Source organism: Rhinopithecus roxellana, chromosome 9, assembly GCF_007565055.1.
Source record: "Rhinopithecus roxellana isolate Shanxi Qingling chromosome 9, ASM756505v1, whole genome shotgun sequence".
NCBI classification, from domain to species: Eukaryota; Metazoa; Chordata; class Mammalia; order Primates; family Cercopithecidae; genus Rhinopithecus; species Rhinopithecus roxellana.
Genome location: NC_044557.1, coordinates 134,449,926 through 134,477,865, shown reverse-complemented (window position 1 = coordinate 134,477,865; position 27,940 = coordinate 134,449,926). Strand labels below are relative to the sequence as shown.

General features: G+C 45.5%; 1 protein-coding gene and 1 non-coding gene across 2 annotated transcripts; one reads left to right on the top strand and one right to left on the bottom strand.

The window, feature by feature from the left end:
* The first annotated feature begins 475 nt into the window (after positions 1-475).
* Positions 476-27,940, top strand: VXN (vexin). The gene is made up of 6 exons (XM_010371581.2): positions 476-778; positions 5,023-5,078; positions 14,515-14,668; positions 19,551-19,612; positions 22,985-23,082; positions 25,333-27,940. Exons 1-6 carry the CDS (start codon positions 709-711, stop codon positions 25,514-25,516), a joined length of 624 nt encoding a protein of 207 aa, XP_010369883.2. The 5' UTR covers positions 476-708; the 3' UTR covers positions 25,517-27,940.
* LOC115899751 lies at positions 10,069-10,175 on the bottom strand. The gene has a single exon (XR_004059362.1). It is a non-coding gene; the product is annotated as a U6 spliceosomal RNA (small nuclear RNA).

The following is a 27,940-nucleotide window of genomic DNA, read 5'->3' as shown; positions in this document are numbered from 1 at the left end:
CACAAATATAACTTTCTATAATTGGCTTCTTGAGCGTGGGGCACTGCCTGTTGCCATGTCTCTGTGAGAACCTAAGGGTTATACACGGAGGTACCAAACACACGACCCTTGAGAAATGTCAGCCTTGTCATGTAGTGGCATGAGGGGAAAACAACTCTGGAGAAACAGTCCTTTTGTTTAAAATAGAAACTTCTAAGGGAGCCAAGTTAGCACATGACCGAATATCCCGTTCTCCTGGAGGGGAGAAAAAAAAAAAAAAAAAACTCTTCATTTCTGAAATGAGAAAAGGAATTGCTGGTACCAAAATTCACGTTTCCTTTTTGGTGGAAATTCTCCAGCCAAGCTTGGCGCTAACGGAGTAGGCGATTTCACTTCATCGTCACCTCACAAAAGACTTCCAAATTCACTGCGGCAGACACCGCAAAATAAAAATGTTAAATACATCCTAGCTGGGAGGGGATTGAAGCCTCCAGGCTCAATCAAAGGTTTGCAATAATAGGATTCATTTAAAAAAAAAAAAAAAAAAGGACAGATGGGTTTAGAAAATGTTGCAGTGAAGACTGGAACGAGATGAGCTCACAGCACCAGCCTGTCTTTTGTGGACCCGCACAATGATCCCTGAGCCAGACTGGATTAGGATGCCTCGCGACTAGGGGTCCAGAGACAGAGGCCTCCAGTTGCCAGGCACTTCGGGAAGAGAAGGCTGAAATGATGCATCAGATTTACAGCTGCAGTGACGAGAACATAGAAGTTTTCACCACCGTGATTCCTTCCAAGGGTGAGTGAAATTGCCCTTGACCGTTTCCTTAACGTGGCATATTAGGCAGGAGGGGAAGGACAGTCACATGCTGCCTTACTACGGTTTATCCTCAGGTCTCTGGGGTCTGACGGACTCTCTGTTTTGATGGTATTTGATTTTTTGAAGGGGGGAAAGAGGCACAAGGATAAACATCAATCACTGAGAAACAATCCATCAAGGGAAGGGCGAGAGCAGCTAAATGCTCACTGTTTCATTAAATTCAGGACCAGCAGTCCAGTACAACAATGGAAGTGACAGCAAGCCATTGCTGCGGACACAGGTGAAAACAAAATCCCAGGGCTAGACAGAGACTTTCATTTTTTCCAGTGAGCAAGTGGGTTCTGAAATGAGAACAGCTGGCTTAAAAGTATGACTTCTAACTGTGCCATGCAATGTGCGGAGAAACACTCCCGGCGGCTGCTTGAAGTCCAATGAAACAGAGAGCGCCCTGACCCTGGGCTGGCTTCTCCACAGAACCCAGGGCCACCTTGCAAACTTAACCTGGAACTAATGCTGCCAGAGAATGCGACACGAGAATCTTGACTTTATAAGCTCTTGTGGTCCTCAGTGAATGGCGTTAAGGGCTTTGTGTGAGGGTTCTGATGACTCCAAGTGTCTGGTTCCTGGGCAGTCCCCTCAACCCCCTCCTAAGCATGGCCCCCTCTCCTGCCGCCTCTGCTCTTTGCCTGCGCTCCTGTCTTGCCCCCTCCCATCCATCCCCATGACTCAGGCTTAGCCCCTGGTCTCATTGTCAGCCTTGAATGAAGTGGGCTGGGTGTTTGCTGGTGTTGTGAGTCCACATTCAAACAATTCCTTTCTTCCCCTGTGTCAGCCGCCGACAGGGCCATTGCACATCGGGGGAGGGAGAGATTCCGTTTGGCCACAAAGAGACAGCCTGCAGGACATAAATTAAGCTTTAGACATTTACTGCCAGATCCAGAAAGAGGGAAAAGAGCTGGGAGTCTGCCGCCCACGTGCAGGAGTTGGAATTCCCTCTGGAAACTCTGAAAGTCCAAGTTGACCCTGGGAATCAGCAGTTTCGCTTTTGGGTGGAACTCCTCTTACCCCTGGATGTTCACAGTGGCATTGGTTCTAAGAGGGCACAACTGAAAATAACTTAAGTGTCCATGAAGAGGGGTGGTGCCGTCATGCTACGGAATACTAGTACATTGTCAACAGGAATAAACTAGATGTATGAACATAGGTAGATCTAAGCATAATGCTGAGTGCCAAACACCAGGCTGAAAAATTATATATGTATGATAGCATTTCTGTAAATCTGAAAATATAAACCAATACTATATATTGTTTATGGATATGTATCTACAGAAAAATACTAAAACATAGACCAGAAAGATACAGATAAAATTAGTGATCTCAGTAGTCTTGGGAAGCTAGGGAAGGAGAATTAGGGAAGGGTAGAAAGAGAACCAAAACATTGCCTCTGATTTTGTATTTCTTGTATATGAGAAGAAAACAAAGTAGAAGCAAATATGAAAATGTTAAATGTGTTTATTTTCTATCATTCATTCCGCTTTACAAACTTTTTAAAGAGAGAAAAAGTGAAAGACCAAGTGATTAAGGGACTGCTGCCACTTCTGCACTGTTTGACCTTGGGCAAGCTGCTTAACCTCTCTGGGCCTGAGTTTCCACTGCTATAAATGGGAGAAACAACTTATCTTCCAGGATCATATGGGGAATAAATGAATTTTTCCCCATTTAGAACAGTAGCTGGCATGTGGTAAGCACCATTAAATACATCACTTACAAAGTGATTTCCAATTTTATTTTGTATTTAGAATAATCAACATGATCAGTCAAAGATAAATATGTAATCTTATCTTTTTTCCTTGTCATTTTCATTCATGGCCACCTCCTGGTATTAAACAAAGTATTCAGTGGTATTCACGGACATTTCACTGCTCAGGAAGCTGTCCTCTAGAAAAAGATTATGGCCATTTTGTATTTTATCATGGATGAATTAAGTCCACCTCTTCTCACTTCTTGCCTGGCCTCACTGGCCTTCTCCAAAGCCTCCAAGCAGAGGGCTCTCCATGAGAGAAGACAGCGCTAGCAGGTCTTGAGTCGCCGCTCATGAGAGAGAGTGATAACTCTTCATTACATTCCATATCCCCTAACTGTACAAATAGAGTCGCTTGATTCTATCTAACAAGGGCTCCTCCCTGGGGTGCCGTTTCCCAAAGGCTGCGGGTTAGCCATGCTTAAGGATGTTCAGTAACCAAACCTTCCCCAGTACAACCTCAGCAGTACAGGCAGTGCAGCCTGGTGGTTAGGAGTGTGGACCTTGTTCCAACATCGACTGTGTGGGCCCTCTATCCCTCAGGCATCCCCATCTATGCAGGGGAGTTCACAAAGAGTAGCTACCTTGTGAAGTTGCTCTAAAAGAGATAAACAAGCCATCACCCAGGGTAGTGCAATGTGAGCCATCATTACATTTATTGTTTTTGTATTATATCCCTCTTTCCAACACACACATTTGAGTTCAGCCCAATACCTACATACATACTTTTTTTAACTGAGCCATCTTAAAACCTCCCCAAAATATGGCAATAGCAAATATTATGTTGCTTCTTAAGTATTTTGAAAGGCACAGGACATAGACCAATCCTGTAACTGAGAACATGTGTGTGGTTTTACTTTCTTGAAAGGATGAGAGCCCTTTAAGGGAAAGATTTCATCAGCACAATTCACAGTAACTACAATAGATAAACATCGTGGCTTTATGAAAAAGTTGTGCCAGAAGTTATTTCAGTGGATTTAACTCTGGGTGAACAACACCATAGCATTCAAAATAATTCATTTGGGATAAGCAACAATGGGGAAGGGGTGGTGAGGGAAATTGGGGAACAGCAGGAGGAAACGTGGAATGTTCCAGAAAGAGAAATCCTAACAGAATGGTATCATCTGTAGCCATCACCTACTCCTCCCACCTTCCCTCATCTTGCAGAAAAAGAGGAAAATCATAACTACCTCTGATTCCTGGGAATTCATTCCTCATCAGGTGCTAGACCAAGGATTTTTTAAGGATGAGTTCCTTTAATCTTTGCCATAGCCTTCTGAGGTAGGTGCCATTGTGATTCCTGTCTTGAAGGGAGGAAAGTGCGACAGAGAGAGAGAGAGAGAGAGAGAGAGAGAGAGAGAGAGAGAGAGAGAGAGAGAGAGATTTACCCAAGTCGCATAGCTGGTAACTGGCAAAGGATCAAGTTCAGATTCACACCAAGCCAAGGGAGGGAGCCGGGAGCTCTGGCTGCTAACCAGCATTCGTTTCTGCAGGCTTCTCAGGCTTTGCAGAAGATAACAAGGCCAGCACTCGTCTGTCACTCATCTGATATTTGACACGAAGTCATTTCTGTTCTAAGCCGGGCAGGGACATGGTGGGATTTAAGTTGTAGGTGGATCATCCTAGCAGCAACATGGAAAACAGACGCCTGGTGTCTCCATTTTCAACAAAATCCACACCTTTTCCCAACCAAGTAACATTTTTAATGGTTAATTTCTTTAAGTATTTTTATAATTCTGGTAAAATATACATAACAAAATGTACCATTTAAAAAGTATTTTAAGTGTACAGGTCAGTGGCATTAAGTCTATTCACATTGTTGTGCAACCATCACCCCCATCCATCCTATCACTTCTTCATTATCCTAAACTAAAACTCTGAACCCATTGAACACTAACTCATTCCCCCACTCTTCCAGCCACTGGTAACCACCATTCTACTTTCTGTCTCTACAAATTTGGTTTTTTGTCCTTTTGTTTGTTTTTCTGTCTCTATAAATTTGACTACTCCAGGAACCCCATATTAAGAGGAATCGTAGACTATGTGACCTTTTGTGTCTGGCTTATTTCACTTAGTACCATGTGTTCAAGGTTCATCCATGTGTAGCATGTATCAGAATTCCATTCCTTTTCAAGGCTGAGTAATATTCCATCACATATAGACACCATATTTTGTTTATTCATTCATCTGTTGGTGGACATTTGGGTTGTTCCCAAACTTCAGCTCTTGTGAGTAAGGCAGCTATGAACTCTGTACTCAAGCCAAGTAACATCTTCAGTCACAATGACCCTGTCTCTTTTTACCATCTCCTCCTCTATGCCCCTGCCTCACCAGAGATTCAAGCCTTCTTAGTGTTGTTACTATAGCTATATCAGCCTCGCTGGTGTTGTCTAAAACCATTTCTTTCTCTCTGTCTTTGCAGTATCCAGTCCAGCCAGAAGAAGAGCCAAAAGCTCTCAACACCTGTTGACCAAGAATGTAAGGAAACTTTAGTTTTGATGCTGTTTGGTTGCCTTTCATTTAAAAAGCAATGCCAGGCTTCTTCACTCTCCCTCCACAGCTCTCAATGGCCAGGAGGGTGTTCTCAGTGTTCCGTGTGGTGGGTGCTGCACTCTCTGTTCTCCACTTAACCAAAATAATTGACAAATGTCAACCATACACCGAGTGACCCAGAACTGGACCTCTTATTCTGCCATTTTCTCCAGACACAGAGAGTAAGCCTTGTTTTATGTACACATTTTTTCTTCTTGTTTAAACAGAGTCCATGATATGGACACAGCATTCCTGATCTAGGTGTTTTCCTATTGTTGGCATTTGTAATGTTCCTTTTTTTTTTTTTTTTTTTTTTTACTATTATTAATAGCACAGCAATGAATGTATTTATATAAAATACTATTCTTTTTTTTTTTTTTTTTTTTTTTTTTTTGAGACGGAGTCTCGCTCTGTCACCAGGCTGGAGTGCAGTGGCGCAATGTCGGCTCACTGCTACCTCCGCCGCCTCCGGGGTTCAAGGGATTCCCCTGTCTCAGCGTCCCAAGTAGCTGGGACTACAGGCACATGTCAGCATGCCCGGCTAATTTTTTGTATTTTAGTAGAGATGGGGTTTCACTATGTTGGCCGGGATGGTCTTGCTCTCCTGACCTCATGATCCACCTGCCTTGGCCTCCCAAAGTGCTGGGATTATAGGCATGAACCACGGCACCTGGCCAAAATACTATTCTTTCAGATTAATTCCTCAGAGCATAGGCCTCAAAGTAGAATAAACACGTAAAAGGATAAGAACAATTTCATCCATCCATCCACTCCTTCATCAAATATTTGCATTCCTACTGTGTGTGACAAACATTGTGCTAGATGTAGAGAATTGTGATTTGCTCAAACTAGTTCTTTTTACAGTTTTGTCACATACTGTCAGGAATTCTGAACAACTGGAGGGCTTCCAGTAGTGCTTGTCCATTTACCACCAACATCACCAGCATTGGCTTTCCTCTTTTTGTATTATGTTTTGCTGCCTTAACATGCATATGCATTACTCTAAAATTAGGTTACATGTCTTTAGAGCCTAATGCTGTGCAATTACCATTTTATATATAAATATCTTTACATAAAAACTGTCAATACATCTTTGCGCTTTAAAGTTGAAACTGAATTGTCTCCTCCTGGTTGTACTGGAGTTTCTATTTCTATGACAATTTTTCATAGGATAGCATTTCAATTTTTGAAGTATCTCAATTTTCAAAAGCCTATTCTCCATTAAAAATGTTTTTCGACTGGGCACTGTGGCTCACACCTATAATCCCAGCACTTTGGAAGGTTGAAGCAGGAGGTTAGCTAGAGCCCAAGAACTCGAGGCCAGCCTGGGCAACATAATGAGACCCCGACTCTACAAAAATGTCAAAAAATTATCCAGGCGGCCAGGTTCAGTGGCTGACGCCTGTAATCCTAGCACTTTGGGAAGCTGAGGCGGGCAGATCACCTGAGGTCAGGAGTTCAAGATCAGCCTAGCCAACATGGAGAAACCCCATCTCTACCAAAAATACAAAAATTAGTTGGGCATGGTGGTGCATACCTGTAATCCCAGCTACTCAGGAGGCTGAGGCAGGAGAATTGCTTGAACCTGAGAGGCAGAGGTTGCAGTGAGCCAAGATTGTGCCACTACATTCCAGCCCGGGCAACAGAGCAAGACTTCATCTCAAAAAAAAAAAAAAAAAAATTAGCCAGGCATGGTGCTATGCTCCTGTTGTCCTAGCTACTTGGGAGGCTGAAATTGAAGGATCATGTGAGCCAGGGAGTTCAAGGCTACAGTAAGCCATGGTCATGCTACTGTACTTCAGCCTGGGCAAACAGTGAGATCCTGCCTCAAAAAAAAAAAAAAAAAAAAAAATTAATGTCCTTTGAATGAGATGGGGTTTTACTAGTTGTTGTTTGTATATAACATGTACATATACTATACATGTAAATATATACATGAATATAAATGTATTACCTTTTTATTTCCAAAAGCAGTATATGCTATATAAAATTTTATACAATACAGTAGTTCCCCCCCTTATCTGCAGGAAATACGTTCCAAAACCTCTAGTGGATGCCTGAAACCATGGATAGTACTAAACCCTGTATCACTATGTCCTCTAAATCTAATAACCGGGATGGCTACTAAGTGACTAACAAGTGGAGGTTGTCCACGGAATGGAGACCCTGGACAAAGGGATGATTCATGCCCCAGGAGGGGCCATGTGGATTGGTGTGAGATTTCATCACACTGCTCCGAATGGTGCAAAATTTAAAACCTATGAAATATTTCTGGAATTTTCCATTTAATATTTTCAGACTCTACTTGACCAAGGGTAACTGAAACCATAGATGAAAGGGGACTACTGTATACTATCAGCAAATCCTGAGAAGCTACAGAAGAGAGGGGTTAGATGTGTAGACTTCAGAGTCAAATGGCCTGGGTTTAAATCCCAGTTCTATAAATCCCAGTTCTATCCATTTCTAGCTATGCGACCCTGAGCAAGTTGTTTAGCTATTGTGGAACTCAACTTCCTTAGCATTAAAATAAGGATAATGAGAGAACATATCTCAAGAACCATGGGAAGGAGCAAATGATTTTTTTTTCTTCTGCAACAAAAGCCACATTTATTTATTTCATTTTTTTCTCATTTTTTTTTTTGGCAAATGATTTAATGCATATAAAATGTTTAGTCCAGAGCCTGACGTGTATAAGCATTCAATAAGTATTGGGCATTTTTTTCTTTTTCTTTTTTTTTTTTTTTTTTTTTTTTTGAGACAGGGTCTCACTCTGTCACCCAGGCTGGAGTGCAATGGCATGGTCTTGGCTCACCACAGTCTTGACCCCCCGGGACTCAAGTGATCCTCCCTTTTTAGTGATCCTCCCTTCAAGTGATACTCCCAAGTATATGGGACTACAGGCATGCGCCACCATGCTCAGCTAATTTTTGTACTTTTAGTAGAGACAGGGTTTCACTATGTCACCCAGTCTAGTCTCAATCTCTTGGACTCAAGCAATCCCCCCGCCTCGGCCTCCTCCCAAAGTGCTGAAATTTACAGGTGTGAGCCACAGTGCCCAGCCAGTTTTTTTTGTTTGTTTGGTTTTGGTTTGTTGTTGTTGTTTTGTTTTGTTTTGTTTTGAGACAGAGTCTCACTCTGTCGCCCAGGCTGGAGGGCAGTGGCACCATGTCGGCTCACTGCAACCTCCGTCTCCTGGGTTCAAGCAATTCTTCTGCCTCAGCCTCCTGAGTAGCTGGGATTACAGGCACCCATCACCATGCCCAGCTATTTTTTTAAATATTTTTAGTAGAGACGGAGTTTCACCATGCTAGCCAGACTGGTCTCGAACTCCTGACCTCAGGCGATCCGCCCACCTCGGCCTCCCAAAGTGCTAGGATTACAGGCATGAGCCACTATGCCCGGCCCAGGTTTTTTTTTTTTAAGTGAAAAATTTCCATATACTAAACTATATTATGCCTTATTGTCTGATAATGTACTGCTTTGTAATTTGCTTCTTTCTCTTAATAAATCTTGAATATCTTTCTATGCGAATTCATTTGTATAGCTTTACCTTATTCTTTTTTTATATACACAAACATTTTTAAATCTTTATTATTATTATTACTATTATTATTTTTGATAGGGTTTTGTCATGTTGCCCAGGCTGGTGTTGAACTCTTGGGCTCAAGCAAACCTAGTGTCTCAGCCTCCCAAAGTGCTGAGATTACAGGCCTGAGCCCTTGTGCCTGGCCTACCTCATTCTTTATAGTGGCTGTATAATACAATATTGTATGAATGTGCTATAATTTTTTTTACCCAAACCAAACCTGAAGTTTTCTAGATTCATTATTTAACCAAATTATCAATAAATAGGATTCCCCATTTTTTTCTATTAAATAATGCCACAACAAATTCTTGAACATATTTTTATGTTCTTAAATGATTCTGAGGATAAATTCATAGATATGAAAATCCTAGGCCCAAGGAGATAAACATTGAAACAATTTTATAGCCATTGGCAAATTTCCAGCAATTATGTTTTAAAACAGCTTTTCCAGAACAGCTGAGCCTATACTCTGTGGCATCAATGTTGTTAGTCTTTGACAATCAGATAGGTAAACATATCCTGTTTAATTTGTACTTCTATAATTATTGATGTGATTCTTTGTCTTTTCATAGATGTATTGATCATTTCAACATTTTTTTCCCTTCAGGTTTCTTACTCATGTCTTTTGCCTATATTTCTCTCAGTTATATGCCTTTTCCTTATTTTAGATTTGGGGGTATGTGCGCAGGTTTTTTACATAAGTATATTGCATGATGCTGAGATTTGGGCTTCTAATGATAGCATCGCCTAAGGAGTGAACATAATACCCAATAGGTAGTATTTCCACCCTTTCCCCCTTCCCTTTCTCCTCCTTTTTGGAGTTCCCAGTGTCTATTAGTTCCATCTTTGTGTCTGCATGTATCCAATATTTAGCTCCCACTTATAAGTGAGAGAACGCAGTATATAGTTTTCAGTTTCTGTGTTATTTTGCTTAGGATAATATCCTCCAGCTGCATTGCATCCATGTTGATGCAAAGGACGTGGTTTTTCTTGTTTGTTTTATTGGTTTTTTCGTTTTTTTTTTTTTTTGTTTTTAAGAGACAATCTCACTCCGTTGCCCAGGCAGGAGTGCCCATGGCGTGATCTCAGCTCACTGCAACCTCCACCTCCTAGGTTCAAGCGATTCTCCTGCCTCAGACTCCGAGTAGCTGGGACTACAGGTGCCCACCATCATGCCTGGCTAACTTTTTTTTGTATTTTTAGTAGAGACGGGGTTTCACCATGTTGGTCAGGCTGGTCCAAAACTCCTGACCTCAAATGATCTGCCAGCCTCGACCTCCCAAAGAGCTGGGATTACAGGTGTGAGCCACCATGCCCAGCCAATTTTGTTCTTTTTTATGGCCTTGTAGTAAAAATATGGAATACTTCATGAATTTGCATGTTACCCTTACACAGTGGCCATGGCAATCTTCTCTGTATCATTTCCATTTTAGTGTATGTGTTGCTGAAGCAAGCACTGTATGCCTTTTTTGAGAACCTTTTGCATATTAAGAAAGAGAAGGGTTTCTAATGGATGGAAAATTTGATTGTAGGGAAACTGATTCTGATCCTTCTCATGGTCCCTCAAAATTCAATCCCAAAGTCTAGAAGGAAAATGCTCCCAACTTTCAAGGAGCAGTGGGTGAGGTATTCCCAAAAATTGAAAGAGAAGGAGTTGTCCGTGGGTAATTTGGAGTTTAAGAAAGTTTCACCACAGATCTTTCAGTCTTTTGGTCAAGAAGTTTGGCTCTTGTCTTCCCATATTCAGTCTTCCTCCAGGTGGACAGTGCAGGAGTGCTCTCTGGCCTTTTGCACTTGCTTCTGAATTTCTGATTTCCCCTAACAGTTAGCTTAGCCCAGCCTCTGCTTGTAAAACTCAGCCCCAGTCATACAGACCATTCAAATTAGAAGACAGGCAATGTCTTTTAGTCCACCTCCTCCTTTTGCAGATGGGAAAAGTGAATCCCAAAAAGGAAAGAATTGTCTCTGGTCTCTTGTGTCCCTAACCAACTGACCCTTGGCTTCCCTTTGAGTCTTTGTCTTCTCCAACTTGATGATCTAAAAGCAATTGTGATTGGTTATCTTGATGAGGAAAATAATTCTTATTTTGCAACTGTACTCATATTTACAACTTCCTATGGTCTTAAGTTTGTATTTGTGTCTCTTCTCATCCCTTAGACTACCATGTGGATGGATATCAGGTTCCTTCTTCTCAAATATCTCTTTCCTCCCCGAGCGATGCTTAATGTCAGCTTTCCTTCCTCTCTGATTCTTCTTGAATTGTATTTCTTCCAAATTCAAGGCAAAGCCTCACACTGTTCCTTCTCTAGATGTTCTCTCAGTCTTTAATTTTTTTAATTCTTAGACAATTTTATTGATATTTTGATCATCCCGATGCCCACTATCATAGGACTAGCTCAAGGAGATAAACTTACACAAAGATGTGGGTCAGTTAAGCCTTCTGGCATGGAGCCACGACAATGGAGATTTGTGGCCCCTTCAGAATAAGCAGGCGGTCAGCCATCAGAAAAGATGGATAAATGAGATTGCAAAGGTCACATTCTTCCCAGATTTCAAGCTTGTGAGGAGAAATATTTGTGGGGTTCTCCTGATTTTTTGAAATGCACAGAGTGCCGGGCACGGTGGCTCGCACCCATAATCCCAGCACTTTGGGAGGCCAAGGCAGTTGGATCACCTGATACCGGAGTTCGAGCTCAGCCTGACCAACATGGTGAAACCCCATCTCTACTAAAAATACAAAAATTAGCGGGGCATGGTGGCACGTGCCTGTAGTCCCAGCTACTTGAGAGGCTGAGGCAGGAGAATTGCCTGAACCCGGGAGGCAGAGGTTGCGGTGAGCCAAGATCATGCCACACTGTACTCCAGCCTGGGCGACAGAGTGAGACTCCGTCTCAAAATTTTTAAAAAAAAAGAAAGAAAGAAAAAGAAAAGAAATGCACAGAGCAACCAATTGCACTTGCACTTGAAAATTCCTATCTGGCTGTAGGCCTTTTCTTTTTTTTTAAGACAGGGTCTCACTCTGTCCCCCAGGCTGGAGTGCAGTGGGATGGTCAAAGCTCACTACAGCCCCAACCTCCTGGGCTCAGGCGATCCTCCCATTTCAGCCTCCCAAGTAGGTGAGACCACAGGCACGTGGCATCACACCCAGCTCGTTTTTGTATTTTTTGTAGAGACAGGGTTTTGCCATGTTGCCCAGGTCTTGAACTCCTGGGCTCAAGCCATCTGCCACCTCATCCTCCCAAAGTGCTGGGATTATAGGCATGAGCCACTGCACCCAGCCTGAATATAGGCACTTCTATGGGTTTACCAAGATCACGCACTTAGGAGGCATGAAACCATAGTTCTCATCCTGGCTCTGTCCCTTACAGTTCTGTGGTCTTGAGTAAGACACATGGCCTCTCTTGGCCTCAGTATCCCTATGTATAAAATTAGGCTAGAATTGGGCTAGAACATTTCTGTGGATCCCCTCAGCCCCAAAGCATTGTGATTCTCTATTATCTCGGTCTTCTTGACTGTCTTTCTAACTGCCTATCAGCAATCTAGGCAACAAATAAGCAGAAGTGTGAATCAAAGATGTCAGCGGATGGGATCCTGAGGCTTGTGTGTTAGCTCGTGTCTTCTGCTTTTCCTACCTTGACCTCTCTATGACCAGCAAAGGAGTATTACTTTATTGTGGTAACGCTTGTTACTCTAGTACATTCCCCAACTTCAGCTGACAGTTTGCTGACCTAGAAAAGGAAACTTCCAGCATTCAACCCTTATCTCTCCTCCTCCCTGCTCATTAACATCCCATACCACCATCCTAATTCTCTAATCTTGCTCCTATCCTCAGGATGTAAAGAGCCTCCTCTCAGACCGGTGTGTTCTAAGACCACCAGCAGCAAACTCAGACTGTGTCCTATAGACCAGAAAATAAACCAGGCTGCCAGGAGACTTTCAGGAGGCCACATCCATCCATTCAGCTGTCTGTTTCCTGGGACGGGCCTAACCCACTGAGCTGCAGCCATCTCAGAGCCTCTGTTATTGTGGAAAATGAGAACCAAGTATCAGGCCCAGCTAAGAAACAGGAAGGCTCAGAGCCGGGCCCTTCTCCTCTTTCCTTTCCTGCTACTGGCATGCTTTGGTGGGCTGGAGGAGGCATGACCCCAATCGCGACCTGGGAAATAGCTGGCCTCCTTGCCACCCCCAGGAAACCTCCTACATCCATCTGGCTGCTGGGCTGAGCCGCTAATGTCACTCCACTCTCTCCCTCCCCATTCTCCCTCCCCACCATGCAGAGAAGAGATGGGGAGGTGGTGGTTCTTGTTCCTGAAAGGGAACATTTGTCTCCCTTTCAGAGGAGGAAATGTTGGAAGGCAGCGGCAGTCTTCCTGTGGACTCCAGGCTTCACATCCTGCCTTACTTCCTCCTTCTACAAAGTGGGTCTGAGAACTCCGCAGCAGTCCTCACTCCTCCTCTCTGAGAGCGATGCTGAGAGAATGAAAATAAAATCAGGAACAGCTGTGATGAAAGGGCTGCCCACCCCCCCCCCCCCCCCCAGAATGAATGACCCAGTGTCCTGCCTATATATAAATATGCAGGATCAGAGCCCAAACTACCAAGATTCCCCTTCACGACTCTCCATAGTAAGATAAAATGGCTACTATTTGTCTCAAGTTTTTACATTTAAATTATCTCAATGATTTAAGTATTTTTATTACATTCTTTTCCAAAAAATAATAATAATAATACCGGCTGGGCATGGTGGCTCACGCCTGTAATCCCAACACTTTGGGAGGCCAAGGCGGGCAGATCACGAGGTCAGGAGATCAAGATCATCCTGGCTAACACAGTGAAACCCCGTCTCTACTAAAAATATAAAAAATTAGCCAGGCGTGGTGGCGGGCACCTGTAGTCCCAGCTACTTGAGAGACTGAGGCAGGAGAATGGCGTGAACCCGGGAGGCGGAGCTGGCAATGAGCCGAGATCACACCACTGCACTCCAGACTGGGTGACAGAGTGAGACTCCATCTCAAAAAATAAAAAAATTTTTAAGGCCCATTTTGGTGGACTCTAACAGAGTAACTTCCCAATATAACTACTCAGCAGGTGGTGATGACTGAAAACATTTTAGCTTTGGGCCCTTTGTTCTGGCTTATCAAGATTTCCGTGCACAGAACCACACCCAGTGGAAATTCATCTCCCAGCTCCACCCTGACGCAGGCACTCTGCTCTGGGAAGTGGGGGCGCGGGTAGGAGAGCACCCCGTGCCCCCTGCTCCACTTTGCCAGCGGCTTCTTTTTAAAAATCTGAGACTAAGTTGGGCCTGAGCCCTCTCCCTAGGTCTTCGCTCTGCTAGAGCATCCAAAAAGTTGTCGTCTGCATGAACAAGGGTGTTGTCCACTCAGCTACAAAGACTGTAAGACCTCGATCTCCAGAACTGCCGTCGTTTCAAGGCCTGTCCTATTGTCAAAACACGTCAGGCGACTGGGCAGCTGACCTGCCCAGATCTCTGGTCTGATGGCCCAGGCTCCTAACTCTGTGAAGGGCTTGCTGTTGAAAAACACCCCTGTCCCCTCCAGAACCCTCATTTGCTTGCCCCATGGCACCATTTGGCAGTCTGAAGTCAAATAAAGCAGCCACTTCTGGCCGGTTTCCTGCCCAGGTTTTGTCGCTGCTACTAGAATTCACTGGAGTCAGGAAGAATCAAGAGACTCGCTCGACGCGAGCTCCATCTGCAAAGCTCCCGCCCTGGGGGCCGTGGGTCCCGAGGCCCGAGCAGAGGAGTGGGCTAACCGCGCTTCCCCCGCCCGGCAGGTGGTGATCGAGTCGGACCTGTACACGCACCAACCCCTGGAGCTGCTGCCCCACCGCGGAGACCGCAGGGACCCGGGGGACGGCCGCAGGTTCGGGAGGCTCCAGACCGCGCGGCTGCCCACAGCCCACCCCACCAAAACCTCTGCCAGACACGGTACGTGAGTCCCGGCCCCAGCTTCCCGCACCTCCCTGGGCGCAGGGACCCACTCAGAGCCATCCACACGCCCAGGTCAGGGCAGCGTTGGCGGTGGCTGAGGCCTCAGTCGCGCCAGGTGACCAAGCACCTGTGTTTTTTCCCAAGTAAATGCTGTTTCCACCACAAAAGCACCTGCTCTCAGGCCTTACCTTACTTAGCCCCACACATCTTCTACCTATAAAACAATCACTCCTAGGTGTGCGTAATGAGTAAATACTTTTTCCTTTTTTTTTTCGTTTGAGACAGGGTCTCACTGTGTTGCCCAGGCTCGGGTGCAGTGGCAGCAATCACAGCTCACTGCCCTGGGCTCAAGCCTTCCTCCCGCCTCAGCCTTCCTGGGACTACAGGTGCACAGCCACCATGCCCAACTAATTTTTTTTCTTTTTTTTTTTTTTTTTTGAGACAGAGTCTCGCTCTGTCGCCCAGGCTGGAGTGCAGTGGCCGGATCTCAGCTCACTGCAAGCTCCGCCTCCCGGGTTTACGCCATTCTCCTGCCTCAGCCTCCCGAGTAGCTGGGATTACAGGCGCCCGCCACCTCACCCGGCTAGTTTTTTGTATTTTTTTAGTAGAGACGGGGTTTCACCATGTTCGCCAGGATGGTCTCGATCTCCTGACCTCGTGATCCGCCCGTCTCGGCCTCCCAAAGTGCTGGGATTACAGGCTTGAGCCACCGCGCCCGGCCGGCCAACTAATTTTTTTTAATCTTTAAAAGACGGGGTCTTGCTATATTGCCCAGGCTGGTCTGGAACTCCTGAATGCAAGTGATCCACTGGCTAAGGCCTCCCAAAGTGCTGGGATTATAAGCATGACCCACTGAGATGGGCCCTTATCTACCATCTTGCTCCACAGGAGGCCCTACTTTATTCTAGAGATAGTGTAAATCAGAATGCTCTGGGGGAGAGAAAATCATGACCCATGAAGCAAAGGAGGCTCGCATAATTTATTTAACAGAGAGAGAGAGAGAATGTGTGTGTGTGTGTGTGTGTGTGTGTCTGTGTAAAATTGTACAGGCTCTTCATAAACTGCCATCATAAAATCTTACCATTCTAAATTTGAATGACCCAAACAACAATCTATAACAAGAATGTAGGAGTAAGTTTGTCTTGAAAACTGGAAACATTATAGTTTTACCTTGAATGCTATTTTTTTTTAATGGCTTCCACCCCAAGCAGCTAACCAGGAATCTGCCTCTAGCCCACCCAAGTCTATGATGGTATTTTGCCTTTAATTGCTGGTTTAGGTTATTTCTGTTATGCCCACAACCTAAAGTTATTCATATTTTAACTCCAAAAATACACAATAGAAAGTACTTGGTGTCCTTTGGAAAGCCTTTGGGCGTCGGCAATTTTGTATATTACAAGAACTGAAATAAGACTCTACTGAGTATAGTCCCTTCCTCCATCCATCTTTGAGTTTTCCCTTTGTAGATGCTAGACCAGGCCACCAAGATTTCTTTGATTGCTAAGAACCTAATCCTGCTCCTCTGATCCTTTGCATAAGAACTCATACATCAAGCTATATTCTCTATTAAGTGGTTACATACACGTATATGTATGCAGAGTTTGAAAGCATTAGGAAAACCACAATCTGCCTTGCAAATTAAGACGAGATAGATTTTTCTCTGTGTCTATATATAGGTGGATGGGTGGGTGGGTGCATGTGTGTGTGGAAAGAAGAAGAGAAGAATATTTATCTTTTCTATAAAATCATAAAGTGAGTTTAGAGCCATGCTTCTCAAATTTTAATATGCAAAAGAATCACCTAGGAATCTTGTTTTTATGCAGATTCAAATATAGTAGGACTGGGTAGGCCCCAAGATTTTATGTTTCTAACAAGCTTCCAGATGCTGCTGCTCTGGGCACAACATATTGAGCAGCAAGGATTTAGAGATGATCTAATGCGTGGTTCTCAAAGTGGAGTCCCGGGAGCAGCAGCAGCAGTCCCCGGAAAATTGTTGGAAATGCAAATTTTATGGAATTAGAAACTCCAGGTTTAGGGCACATTAATCTGTGTTTTAACAACCCTCTCCCCACCACCCTTCACTGCCCCCGCCCCACGTGATTCTAATGCACCCTGAACGTAGAGAGCCTCTGATTTACTGCAATTGCCCCTCTGCCAATTTCCAGAAGAAACTGAAACCATAGAAACTGTTTGACCTACCGAAGGTCGAACTGCTTGTAAGCAACAGAGACAAGATTAAATCTCAGGTCTTTTGATTCCTTAGCTAGTGCCTCTTCCCCACAGGGAATGTCTTTCCAACTGTCTAGTTTTAGGGATCACTTTCATTCCTTTCTAAGTAGTTTGTGGAAGCTTGGGCTGCCTGAGTCAGTCTTTTATTCTAAAAGACAAGAGCAATAAGTTATGATATGGAGAGAATCTGCCCAGCACGTGACAGTCAGCTCATGCAGAAAATATGCCAGTGAGGTTTCAAAAAAAGAGAGAGAGAGAGAGAGAGAGACTGGGCTGGGGATTGGTTCAATTCCTTCACCTCCTCTAATCTGAGAGATTCCAGAGTGGGTGGGAGGGAGGGAATGTTTCTGAGTCAAAGCCAGACCGTCCTCCTGTCAAGAAAGGTGCCTGTCTCCAGGGAGCTCAGATTTTGAAACTGCTTTTTTCCTGAGCCATAAACGGCACCTGGACGCAGTAGTTGTCTCACCTGGGAGAAAGATGCTCTGGGGTATCCTGGGAATTATAGGAAATCTGAATGCAGAGACCTGACTGAGAAACTCTCAGGTGCCTGGAAATGGGGCAGTCCCCAGGCCTGGGCCTGGGAGAATTGGCTGCCTCCAGGACTTCTTCTGAGATATCCTCAGGCACCTCAGAACCAACTTGTTCAAGCCTTTCCTCCTTTCTCAGTGGGAGCTATTATCCTTCATCCCAGCAAGTCCCCAGGATGTTTTCCCTAATGCCACCTTGTCCTCCCCACCCCTTCGACATGAAACACTGACAGCATCAACTCCTAGGTATTTCTCTCCTAGCCCTCTTGATACCTACCTCGAGCTACCCTGGCTCCCCCTCCCTTCATCTCGACTGTGTAGAGAACATCATCAGAGAAGGGCCCAACCTCCAGCCCCTCCCACCAGGCTACCAGAGAGGTCCACATGGAGCAGAAATCTGCCCCTGTACGCCCTCAGCTTTAAGTACTGTGTCTGCTCCTGGCCTCTGCCCTCCAGACCACACTGACCTCTCCGAGGCTACCTCCTATGACACCCCTGTCCTCACCGTTCTATCATGTAGAACAGCCCTGAGCTGTGGAGTAGTTCTGTGACAGCTCCATGATATCCTGCTTCCCAGGACTTTCCCTGACACTGTTCTCTGCAGATTGCCTTCCCTGTGTCTCTCCACCTCGCAAATTCCACTTTCTTCTAGCCAGGGTAGAGGGTCCCTTGGTCAAGCCTCCTTAACCCTGAAAGACCACCCAAAGTCAGTTCGCTACTCCCTAAATCACCCTTACCTGGCTTTATCATAACTGTTATGTATCTCTAAAGCCTCGTTTCCTTGACTGGAAAGTACAGACTATTCCACACCAGCCTGGGCAACATGGCGAAACCCTATCTCCACAAACAAAAATTAGCCAGGCATGGTGGTGTGCACCTGTGGTCCCAGCTACTCCGGAAGCTGAGGTAGGAGAATTGATTGAGCCCAGGAGGTCAAGGCTGTAGTGAGCTAGAGATTGCGCATGCCACTGCACTCCAGCCTGGATGATAGAGTGAGACCCTGTCTCAAAAGAAAAGAAAAGAAAGGCTGTGGTGAGGATTAAATGAGGTAATACTTTTATGGTTTGTGTTCAGTACAGTGCCTGGCGTACAGACAAAAATGTGAGCTGCTATTATTATTAGTTATGCCAGGGCTCCATTCATTATAGTTTAATCTTGGTAGTCTTGTAATACTTGATTTCATTTGCATTAAGGTATTTTCTTGTGGGAGGGGAGTTATTTCTAGATTCTGTAGTATAGTCAGATGGGGCTTGTCCTGGGACACCTGCCCCAGAGAGACCTGTGCTGAAAGCCAGCTTTCCCCTACATTTTGTCAGCTACCTCAGCTCAACACCTGAATCCTCAGAAGCTTCAGGGCAAAAACTACTCAGAATTAGGTTGGGACATCAGGAATAAAGGCATTAGAAAGAAGGTTCTCCATCCATACCTCTCGTAAAGCCAGTGTCCCATGATTCTGATCTGATACACTCCGGTCCTTCCATGTTATGGGGCTGCACTTCCTTCCCAGCACACGCATGAAGTGTTCTCTGCTCATTTTTAGAGGGGTATCCAGAGCACCGTGTTAAATAACTGATCCCGGCTCTAAAGACTTAACTCTGAGAACCTCTTTAACCTCTTGTGATCTGAGGCCTTGGGAAGGAAGGAAGAGCTGAAGGCACATTCTGAGCACCTACTGCATGCAGACACAGTGCTAAATGATCCACACGTGTGATCTTATTTTTAAATAGACTTTAATTTTACAGCAGTTTTAGGTATACAGCAAAACTGAGCTGAAGGTACAGAGGTTTCCCATATACCTCCTGCCCCCACACACAAGGACAGCCTCCCCACACACACAAGCACAGCCTCTATCCATCAACATCCTCTACCAGAGGGATATGTTTGTTGTAGTTAATGAACGTACATAGACACACTGATCTTATTTAGGCCTTAGTTCCAGCTCCCCTAGAAGAATGACCGTTGCCTCATGGCCTGACCCTCCTGCCTGGTTTTGCTGCTTGGTACAAAGGCCTTTAGAAACTCCCTGCCATGGTTGATTGGCTAACAAGGTAATTGATGCAGAGCCAGGGGGAGGCAGAACACAGAGTACCACTGAGTAATAGCTCCTCTGTTCAATGTTGCAGTGGGGATTTCTGAACCCAAAACATCAAATCTGTGTGGGAATCGAGCATATGGAAAATCTCTGGTAAGTAAAATAAGCCTGCTTAGTTGTATCTGTTGTGCATTAAGCTTCTGGTCATGTCTAATTCTCCTGTGCCATGAAGAGAGACTCAGTGTTCTTTGTTCCAGGCCTGAGGATTATTAGAAAAGCATAACTGGCTGTTCTTTGCTCCTAAAAGCTCTCAGTTGGCTCTAATTTGTGCCCTTGTGGAACATCCCTGGCTGCTTCTCTCTTTCTTGTAAGAAATTCAGCTCTTAGGCAAACAAAAGAAGCTATTATCCAATAGACATCTTATACATGGTGGGGGGTGGGGGCGGGATGGGCTGGTTTCTATCACAGGACCCTGCCAGGTAGAAATGCCTGACTAATTCCCAGGGGAATTAGTCACAGGGGAAAAGAGATGTGAGGTTCTCACATGCTATGAAACACAAAACACCAGTATCTTAGTTAGCACAGGCTGCTGTAAGAAAATACCATAGACTGGGTGGCTAAAACAACAACGTCTCACAGTTCTGGAGGCTGGGAAGTCCAAGAGCAAGATGCCAGCAGATTCAGTGTCTGGCGAGGGCTTTCTTTCTGGCTTGTAGATGGCCACCTTCTCACTGTGGGTTCACATGGCCTTCCCTCTGTGCATGTGGGGAGAGGGAGATCCCTGGCATCTCTTCCTTTTCTTATGAGGGCACTGATCCTATCATAGGATCTCTACCATCATGACCTCATCTAAACCTAATCACCTCCCAAAGGCCCTGCTCCCAATACCATCACATCCAGGACTAGGGCTTCAACACCTTGTGGGGAGGTCTGGGACAAGCATTACCCACTCAGACTGGTCTGAGTCAGGCCAAAATGACCAAGCTTTTATGTTCCCTTCTCACTCCATCAAGGCATGTGGGCTGCGCCAGGAAGGGTGTGACCTTGACAAGGTGGCCCTCTACAGCCAAGCCCACCTGAAGGAATTAACAGCTTTCTGCTACCCACCCTGCTGTCCTCCCTCCCACAGCTGGGCAGCTGTCCTTCCTTGAAGGAGATGGAGTGGCACATCTCCAGGCCTATCAGTACATCTCTCTCATCTCTAGCTGTGAATGTTGGGTTCCTTCTTGGTTAGCAGAGTCAGCAGTGGCTGGAAGTGAGGTCAGCTCAGGCATCCTAGACTCTTTGAATATCTGCTCTCAAGATCCGTAGGTGGTGCAATGTGAGAACCAGAAGAGACCCAAGTTATTGTGCCAGGCCCTCATCATCACAAACAAATTGACAGAGATATCGGTGCTTCGCTCCTGGTCTGGGCAGGAGACCTAATCCAGGGAATCTCATTTAGGTTATCACTATTCTAGGAAAACCACACACAGGGCTGTTTCCTCTTCCCAACCTGGTACTCAGGGGAAACCAGGAGGTCTGGGCGGTTGATGTTGAGGGAAGATTATCAGGCTGTGACAGTTCCAACAGCTGCCCTCACCTGAGCCAGAGAAAAAGCAAGGTCAAGAGGAGGCAGGTAGCCATGATCTTGGACTGACTGGCCCCAGCCCTTAAGCTGGCCTCAGACAGTGTCCTTGGCAGAGAGTCAGTGACAGCAGGAGTCCAGAGGAAGCTGGGAGGGTATAGGGTGGTGATGAGGATATAGTTACAAAGGGAGGGAATAAGAATGAAGAGGAAGAGGCCAGGCACAGTGGCTCACACCTGTAATCCCAGCACTTTGGGAGGCGGAGGCAGGTGGTCACCTGAGATCAAGAGTTTGAGACCAGCCTGGCCAACTGGTGAAACCCCATCTCTACTAAAAATACAAAAATTAGCCAGGTGTGGTGAGCCATGCCTGTAATCACAGCTACTTGGGGGGCTGAGGCAGGAGAATCACTTGAACCTGGGAGGCAGAGTTGCCAGTGAGCCAAAATCTGCCACTGCACTCCAGCCTGGACAACATGAGTGAAACTCAGTTTCAAAAAAAAAAAAAAAAGAACGAAGAGGAAAAGGAGGAAGCACAACAGACCCTTCCTCCCTCACGCCTGGAGACAGTTGGGGCTGGGGTCCCACAGCTTATCAGAGATCTGTGACCCCAGCATGGGAGAGCAATCCAGGGCTCACACAGCTAAATCCCAGTCAGTGCTGAAGTGTGCTGGGTGAGACTGGCCTAAGGACAGGGGAAAAGAGTGGGAACAAGGCCTTTCACCCAGAGATGTGGGGTGTGGGAGTTCACTGTCCCATGGCATAACAGGAAGGAAGTGTTCAGATGGACCACAAGGTGGCAGCAGCTCTGCCCGCAGTCGGCCAGCTTGGGGTGGGAGGAGGGATGCAGAAAGTGCCCTTGACCGGGAATTTCCCAGTGATTTTAGGAATGTGGTGACTTGAAGCCTTAGATAGAGCTTAGGGGGAAGAACACAGCAAGCGGCCTCTGGACTTAGCCCTGGTTAGGCCACTGGTTAATTTTCAGTTAACTCTCCATGTTCCTGAGTACTTGTCCACTCTTTGGGACAGGTGAGGAGGGCTGCCAAGTGGTCCAGTCCCAGACCCTGCTACCCACATAGACACTCAGTGCTGTGGGGACCTGAGGACAGAGAAAGATCAACATGGGCCACCAGCCTCAGGGAAGGCTTCCTGGAGGAAGCAGCCTTAAAGGGGAGACAGATGAGGCCTAGAGCCAGAGGGTGAAGGAGGAGGTGCTGCTGTGTGAACATCAGAGAAGGGAGCACCCGCTGCTGGCAGTGGAGCTACTGACACACACAGGGACCAATGGGAGGCCGAACTGCATAGATGAGGACGTCCTGTGCTGGGGAGCCTGGAGGAACAGCTGTAGAGTCGATCTGCCCTGCATGGTGGTTGGGCGGGGGTGGGGGTGCCTTATGCTTCTAGAGTCCAAGGAGGGGCATAAGGAATGTGGTGGATCTGGTCGGAAGCAAGGAGGTTGGAGGTCACCGTCGCTTGAAGGCTGCAGCAGAGGAAACGGAGAGGCTGGGCTGGCCCTACCCTACACAGCCTAATCAAAGCAAGAATCTGCAGAATTTAGTAACAAATTGGACACCAGTGATGATGGAGGTGTGAGGGTGGCAGTTGCCACATAAGACTGAGCTGCGCTGTCTCCAGTTTCTCGTTTCTCTCTCCTGAGTTTCTCTAGGTCAGTGGCTCAAAGTGGAGTCCCAGGACTAGCAGCACCAGCAGCACCTGGGGAATTGTTAGCAATGCAGATTCTCAGGCCCACAGCAGACCCATGGACTCAGAAGCTGGGGTGGTGGGGCCCGGCACTGTTTATCAAGCCCTCCCAGGCAGTCCCATACCTGCTGAATGATGAGGACTATGTCTGGGTGGTGGTGGTTCCATTCAGTCATCCCCACTTGCAGACGGCCTCAGTCAGGGCCAGAGTGGGAAGGCAGATGCATCCTCACACTCCCTCCCGCTTCCTCATGGCAGATTCCGCCAGTGCCCCGGATCTCAGTGAAAACTCCGGCCTCTGCCTCGTTGGAGGCGACAGCCATGGGCACAGAGAAGGGAGCTGTTCTGATGAGAGGGTAAGTGCTGCGTCTCTGGCCCCAACACCTGTGGCCTCCCACTGTCCTGATCCTTCCTTCCCCAGAAGAGCACCAGGCTGCCTGGTTGACAGACCCTGGAGAGGCTGACACAAACCCATGCCAGCTGCAAGTTACCTTTAATGAGGCCAATAATCCTGGGTCTCTGCAGCGCCTCATCAACTGTTTCCCTAGGATTAAATGGGAGAGTTTTTCATGGTTTCCACTTCATTAACGCCACTCTTTAGACTTGGAGAAGTCATTTGGGAGGCTTTTTGGTTAATTAGATGAATGTAATCGCGAGCCATATTCAGAACCTCCCATAAGCATGTGGGCATCAGAAATGTCTCATGAGTAAGTTCAGGATCCCCTGTCCACCAGTTAAGAAGTGTGTCAAGTACAGAGGTTCCAAACCACACTTGCAACTGCAGTGTGACTACTCGCTTTTATCCAGAACCAGCAGCTAGGGAGGCAGGAGTGGATAACCCCCAACACCCTTCAGTGACACTGCCTTCTGCCTTGCACCAAGACAGTGAGTCTTCAATTTGATTCAGCACATACCTGTATGCCCCGGACTACGTCCTCCACACCACAGGCGTTTCAGGGTGGCAAAGGGTTAGGTTCTTTTCTCAGATCTGCTTTCTAGCCTGGAACTGCCACCAACCCACCATGACTTCAGGCAAGTTATTCAGCCTTCCTGTCCCCATCCATTCAAAAACAAAAAGGTAAAACAGGAGTCACAGGGAGTACCCATCTTAGGGGGTTGTGGTGAGAATTAATTTTTTGGGTTTTTGTTTTGTTTTGTTTTGTTTTGAGAGGGAATCTCGCTCTGTCGCCAGGCTGGAGTGCAGTGGCCCAATTTTGGCTCACTGCAACCTCCACCTCCGGTATTCAAGCAATTCTCCAGCCTCAGCCTCCCAAGCAGCTGGGACTACAGACGCCCACCACCATGCCCAGACGATTTTTGTATTTTTAGTAGAGATGGGGTTTCGCCATGTTGGCCAGGCTGGTCTCAAACTCCTGACCTCAAGTGATCCACCTGCCTCAACCTCCCAAAGTGCTGGGATTACAGGCATGAGCCTCCGCACCTGGCCTGAGAATTGAAAGAGATAATGTGTGGAGAGCTTAGCACAAGCTGTTGTCAGCGTGTTTCAGGAAACTCATCTAGTAGTTGGGAAGCCACGCACTTGGGAACATGTTGGATACACGCAGGTGGGGCTGTAGACTACACCATCAGCCTGAGCACTGTACACTTTGAAAGCAATGAGAGGTCAGAGCAAGAACAGGCTAGTGAGGAGCACTTCTGAATGACAGAAGGTTGGCTAGAAAGAATTATAAAAACCAAGTCATGTGTCACTCAATGTATGGGGACTTAATTGGAGAAAACAAAAAATTTTTTATTTGATTCAATTATATCCAATAAATATCCAAAAAGGTTGGATCATATTTATTTTACCTTAATGAGGTACAGTTTTTAAGTGGCAATAACTGTTGCTGGCTGCTGGTGTAAACAAGCAAAAACTTCACTGTGCCATGACAGAGGCCACCCTTTCAGTCCACATGGCTGCATTGCAAAGGGTTCTAAATGGCTCCATTCTCTCTAAACTCAGTCATTGTCATTTCGATTTGTTCCTGGACCCTGGTTACAGAAAAGAAAAGTAAGGCCACCATTTCTTTCACCTAAGGGGAGAAGGGTGTAGGTAATGAACACATGTTGAGGCCCACAATGTGCCAGATGCTTCACTCTCTCATTTTCCTCCTCCAAAAAGCCCCTTGAGTTAGATGAGATTATCCCCATTTTGCACATGAAGAAATTGAGGCTGGTAAAGGTTAAGTCGCTTGCCTGAGGTCACACAGCAGATGGGAAGCAGGAACCTATCCCAGACTTCATGCTTTTTCAATAGCTGCTGCTTGGGGACCTGTCCTTTCCAGCAAGTTTGTTCACATAGAGGCTGGAGAGGTAGGGATGCAGAGCCTTTGGCAAGACCAGACCCAGAGCAGGGGGACAGGAGCAGAACTTGAAATCCTTGAACCAGGGTGTCCAGGGCCACCTCCTCCATTCACGCCATGGGAAGCTTTCCCCAGGGGAAGCTGTTCCTGTGAGGGTCCCTACAGTGACCTTACAGCTATGTGGATCCTGGTCATGGAGGAGGAGCAGAGGAGATAGACCTCTGGCCACTCTTCTCGAGGGCAAAAATGAAGTCTGGCTCGTGAGCGGAACACCCTCCCCACCCACTCCTGACTTTTCTTTAGATCCAGACATCTCAAGAAGATGACTGAAGAGTATCCAGCCCTTCCCCAAGGAGCGGAAGCCTCTCTACCACTGACGGGCAGTGCTTCCTGCGGGGTCCCCGGCATCCTCCGGAAAATGTGGACAAGGCACAAGAAGAAGTCTGAATATGTGGGAGCCACCAACAGCGCCTTTGAGGCCGACTAAAGGTGACCCTCTTCAGGTGCCCTGTTTTGGCCGAGGTTGCCCTGAACAAGAGGAGAAAACTTCAGGATTGGAACTGAGCCACACACACGTCTGCTGGTAGCTGGTCCAAACCCATTATCCTCCCTCACTCATTGATCACCCTCGGATAGAGCACAGGAAAGAAATGTCCCTCGAAGGCAAAATATAAAACTGTCCCTTCTTAGAAATGCTAAAGCCATTGGTCTGAAAGTGACTTTGGGAGGTCATAAAGTTTGTATCTCTATCTTTAAGCAAAAAATTAAACTTTCCCAGCTCATTTTAAAGACCTCCAAGGAAGGAAAAAAGCAATTCCTCTGTCCTCCTTGTGAGTTGCTCTAAAGTGTGTGATTTTCTAGTGTAAATTGACTTTAAGGCACTTGTAAACACAATGGTTCTTACTGTTTCCATTACTGCATTTACTTCACCTTGACAAGGTATAATTTTCAAGGACAAAGCACTATATATTAAGTCAGTAATTCTAATATCCACTTGAGAATATACTCAAGGTTGATTTTCATGGCCATTTGGCATGATTGCATGAACTCTCTATTCTTTTATGTGCAGTTTTTCTATAGAAAAACATTAAAAGTTAAATGTTGACTGCTAATGTTTTCTGAAGTGGCATAGTCTAGTGGAATCAATAATCCCTTGCTTTGGTATAATAATTTGAACTTTTGAAAGTGCTTTCTCATCCATTATCTCTTATCTTCACAAAACCCCTGTGGAAGAAAGCACAATTATTCCCAATCTGCAGAGGGGGAAATGGAGGCCTTCAGAGGTTACGGACCAGATACCAGATAGTGGAACCAGACACTAGGTCCTCAACTTCTCTCCAGGGGACTACCTGCTTTGCCTACTCTCTAGCAACTGATTTGGGGAAATTTTTAAATGGTGAGAGAGTGTGTCTCTGGGGGCAACCATTGAAGGGAAGACTCTGATAATGTTGGAACAAGTAAGGGATTTGAATGAAATACATTATTATATCTTATATGTTAGCTTGAACCAGAAAAAGTTGCCATTTTTGTAGGTCGAAAACAAGCATCAATTTCATATGGTTCAACCTCATATATGATACTATGCTTTTGTTCTATCAATGAAAATGTCATCATCAATTCCATTGTCAACATTAGTAGCCTTAAAACTATAACATAATAATAATGATGATAATGATGGTTATAGCTATCATCTATTAAATGCCTACTATGTTTCAGGCATGATACTAGGCAATTTACATGTATCATCCTAATCTTTCTAACAATTCTATTAGGTGGCCCTATCCATTTAATGGATGCCAATTCAAAGAGGTTAAATGATTAGACTAAGGCACCTAACTCATGTGAGTGTCAGGCTTCAATGCCTGTGTTAGAGCTACTCCTTCACACAAAATAGTTTAGAATATAGAGAAGGACCAAGGTTAATAAATGATTTTCATCCCAAACACTAAACATGATTGATGGGTAGAGGCTGCCCGAAGTGCTGTGTAGAGATGGAATCTGAGATAGAAGAATGCAGTGGTCAATTAGTAATGCTTACCCATGGAGGGATTAGTTGACACATGCCTTGTATATTTGTCATCTGTGGCCTAAACTCTGCCCCCAAAGGTTTGTTTTCTGATTCCGAGGTTTAAATTAATCTAGCTCACTTAATGAAACCAGAGATCCTATGGTAAATTCAGCCTAAGACAGTACTGGAAATTGCCATATGTTGGTACAAAGAAGTATTTGGCCACATTACAGGTCTCAGACTCAACTGCTATGTGTGACTGCTGCTCTGTGCCTATGCATGCTTTTTATGCTGTTTCCATATCTCCAGGTGAACCATAAGAAGGCAGAGGGTGGCTGAGAAGCCTGGGCTTCTGGGATTCCACCTTGCTATCTCTGCTCTTCAACCATTGTTTTAGACTCTGAACACCTGATCCTCATACCTGAATGTTATTTGGAGACTTGGGCATCAAGTGGTCTTTTAAGAAGGGGCTGTCCCAAAGGACTGTTCAATAATCTTATTCAATAGAGATATTGGAGTCTAGAACCAAGTTAGGGAGCAAACCAGTAACCTATGCGGGTCGTAACAGAGGATCCTACAATGATGTTTGTTTTTAAGACAGGATCTTGCTATGTTGCCCAGACTGGTCTCAAACTCCTGGGTTCAAGGGATCCATCCTCCCACCTCAGTCTCCTGAAAGCTGGGATGACAGGCACATGCCACCACACCTAGCTCCTTACAACCATTTATTTTAACTTATTTCATTTATAACTGATATCTTTCATTTGTATGTGGCAGCTAGAGGTTTATATAGGATGGAAGTAATTTATTTTTAATTTAAATATTTCATGTTGAACGGCTTGCCTTGTATAGAACGTTTTATTTGGCCAATTCAAATAAAAATAAAATCTGCTTTGTTTGTGA

Excerpts from the sequence above, each read along its gene's own strand:
- VXN (XM_010371581.2), top strand. The coding sequence starts at position 709 with ATGATGCATCAGATTTACAGCTGCAGTGACGAGAACATAGAAGTTTTC. Across the intron at positions 14,669-19,550 it reads CAAAACCTCTGCCAGACACG|TGGGGATTTCTGAACCCAAA; the intron begins GTACGTGAGTCC and ends TCAATGTTGCAG. Across the intron at positions 23,083-25,332 it reads GGAGCTGTTCTGATGAGAGG|ATCCAGACATCTCAAGAAGA; the intron begins GTAAGTGCTGCG and ends ACTTTTCTTTAG.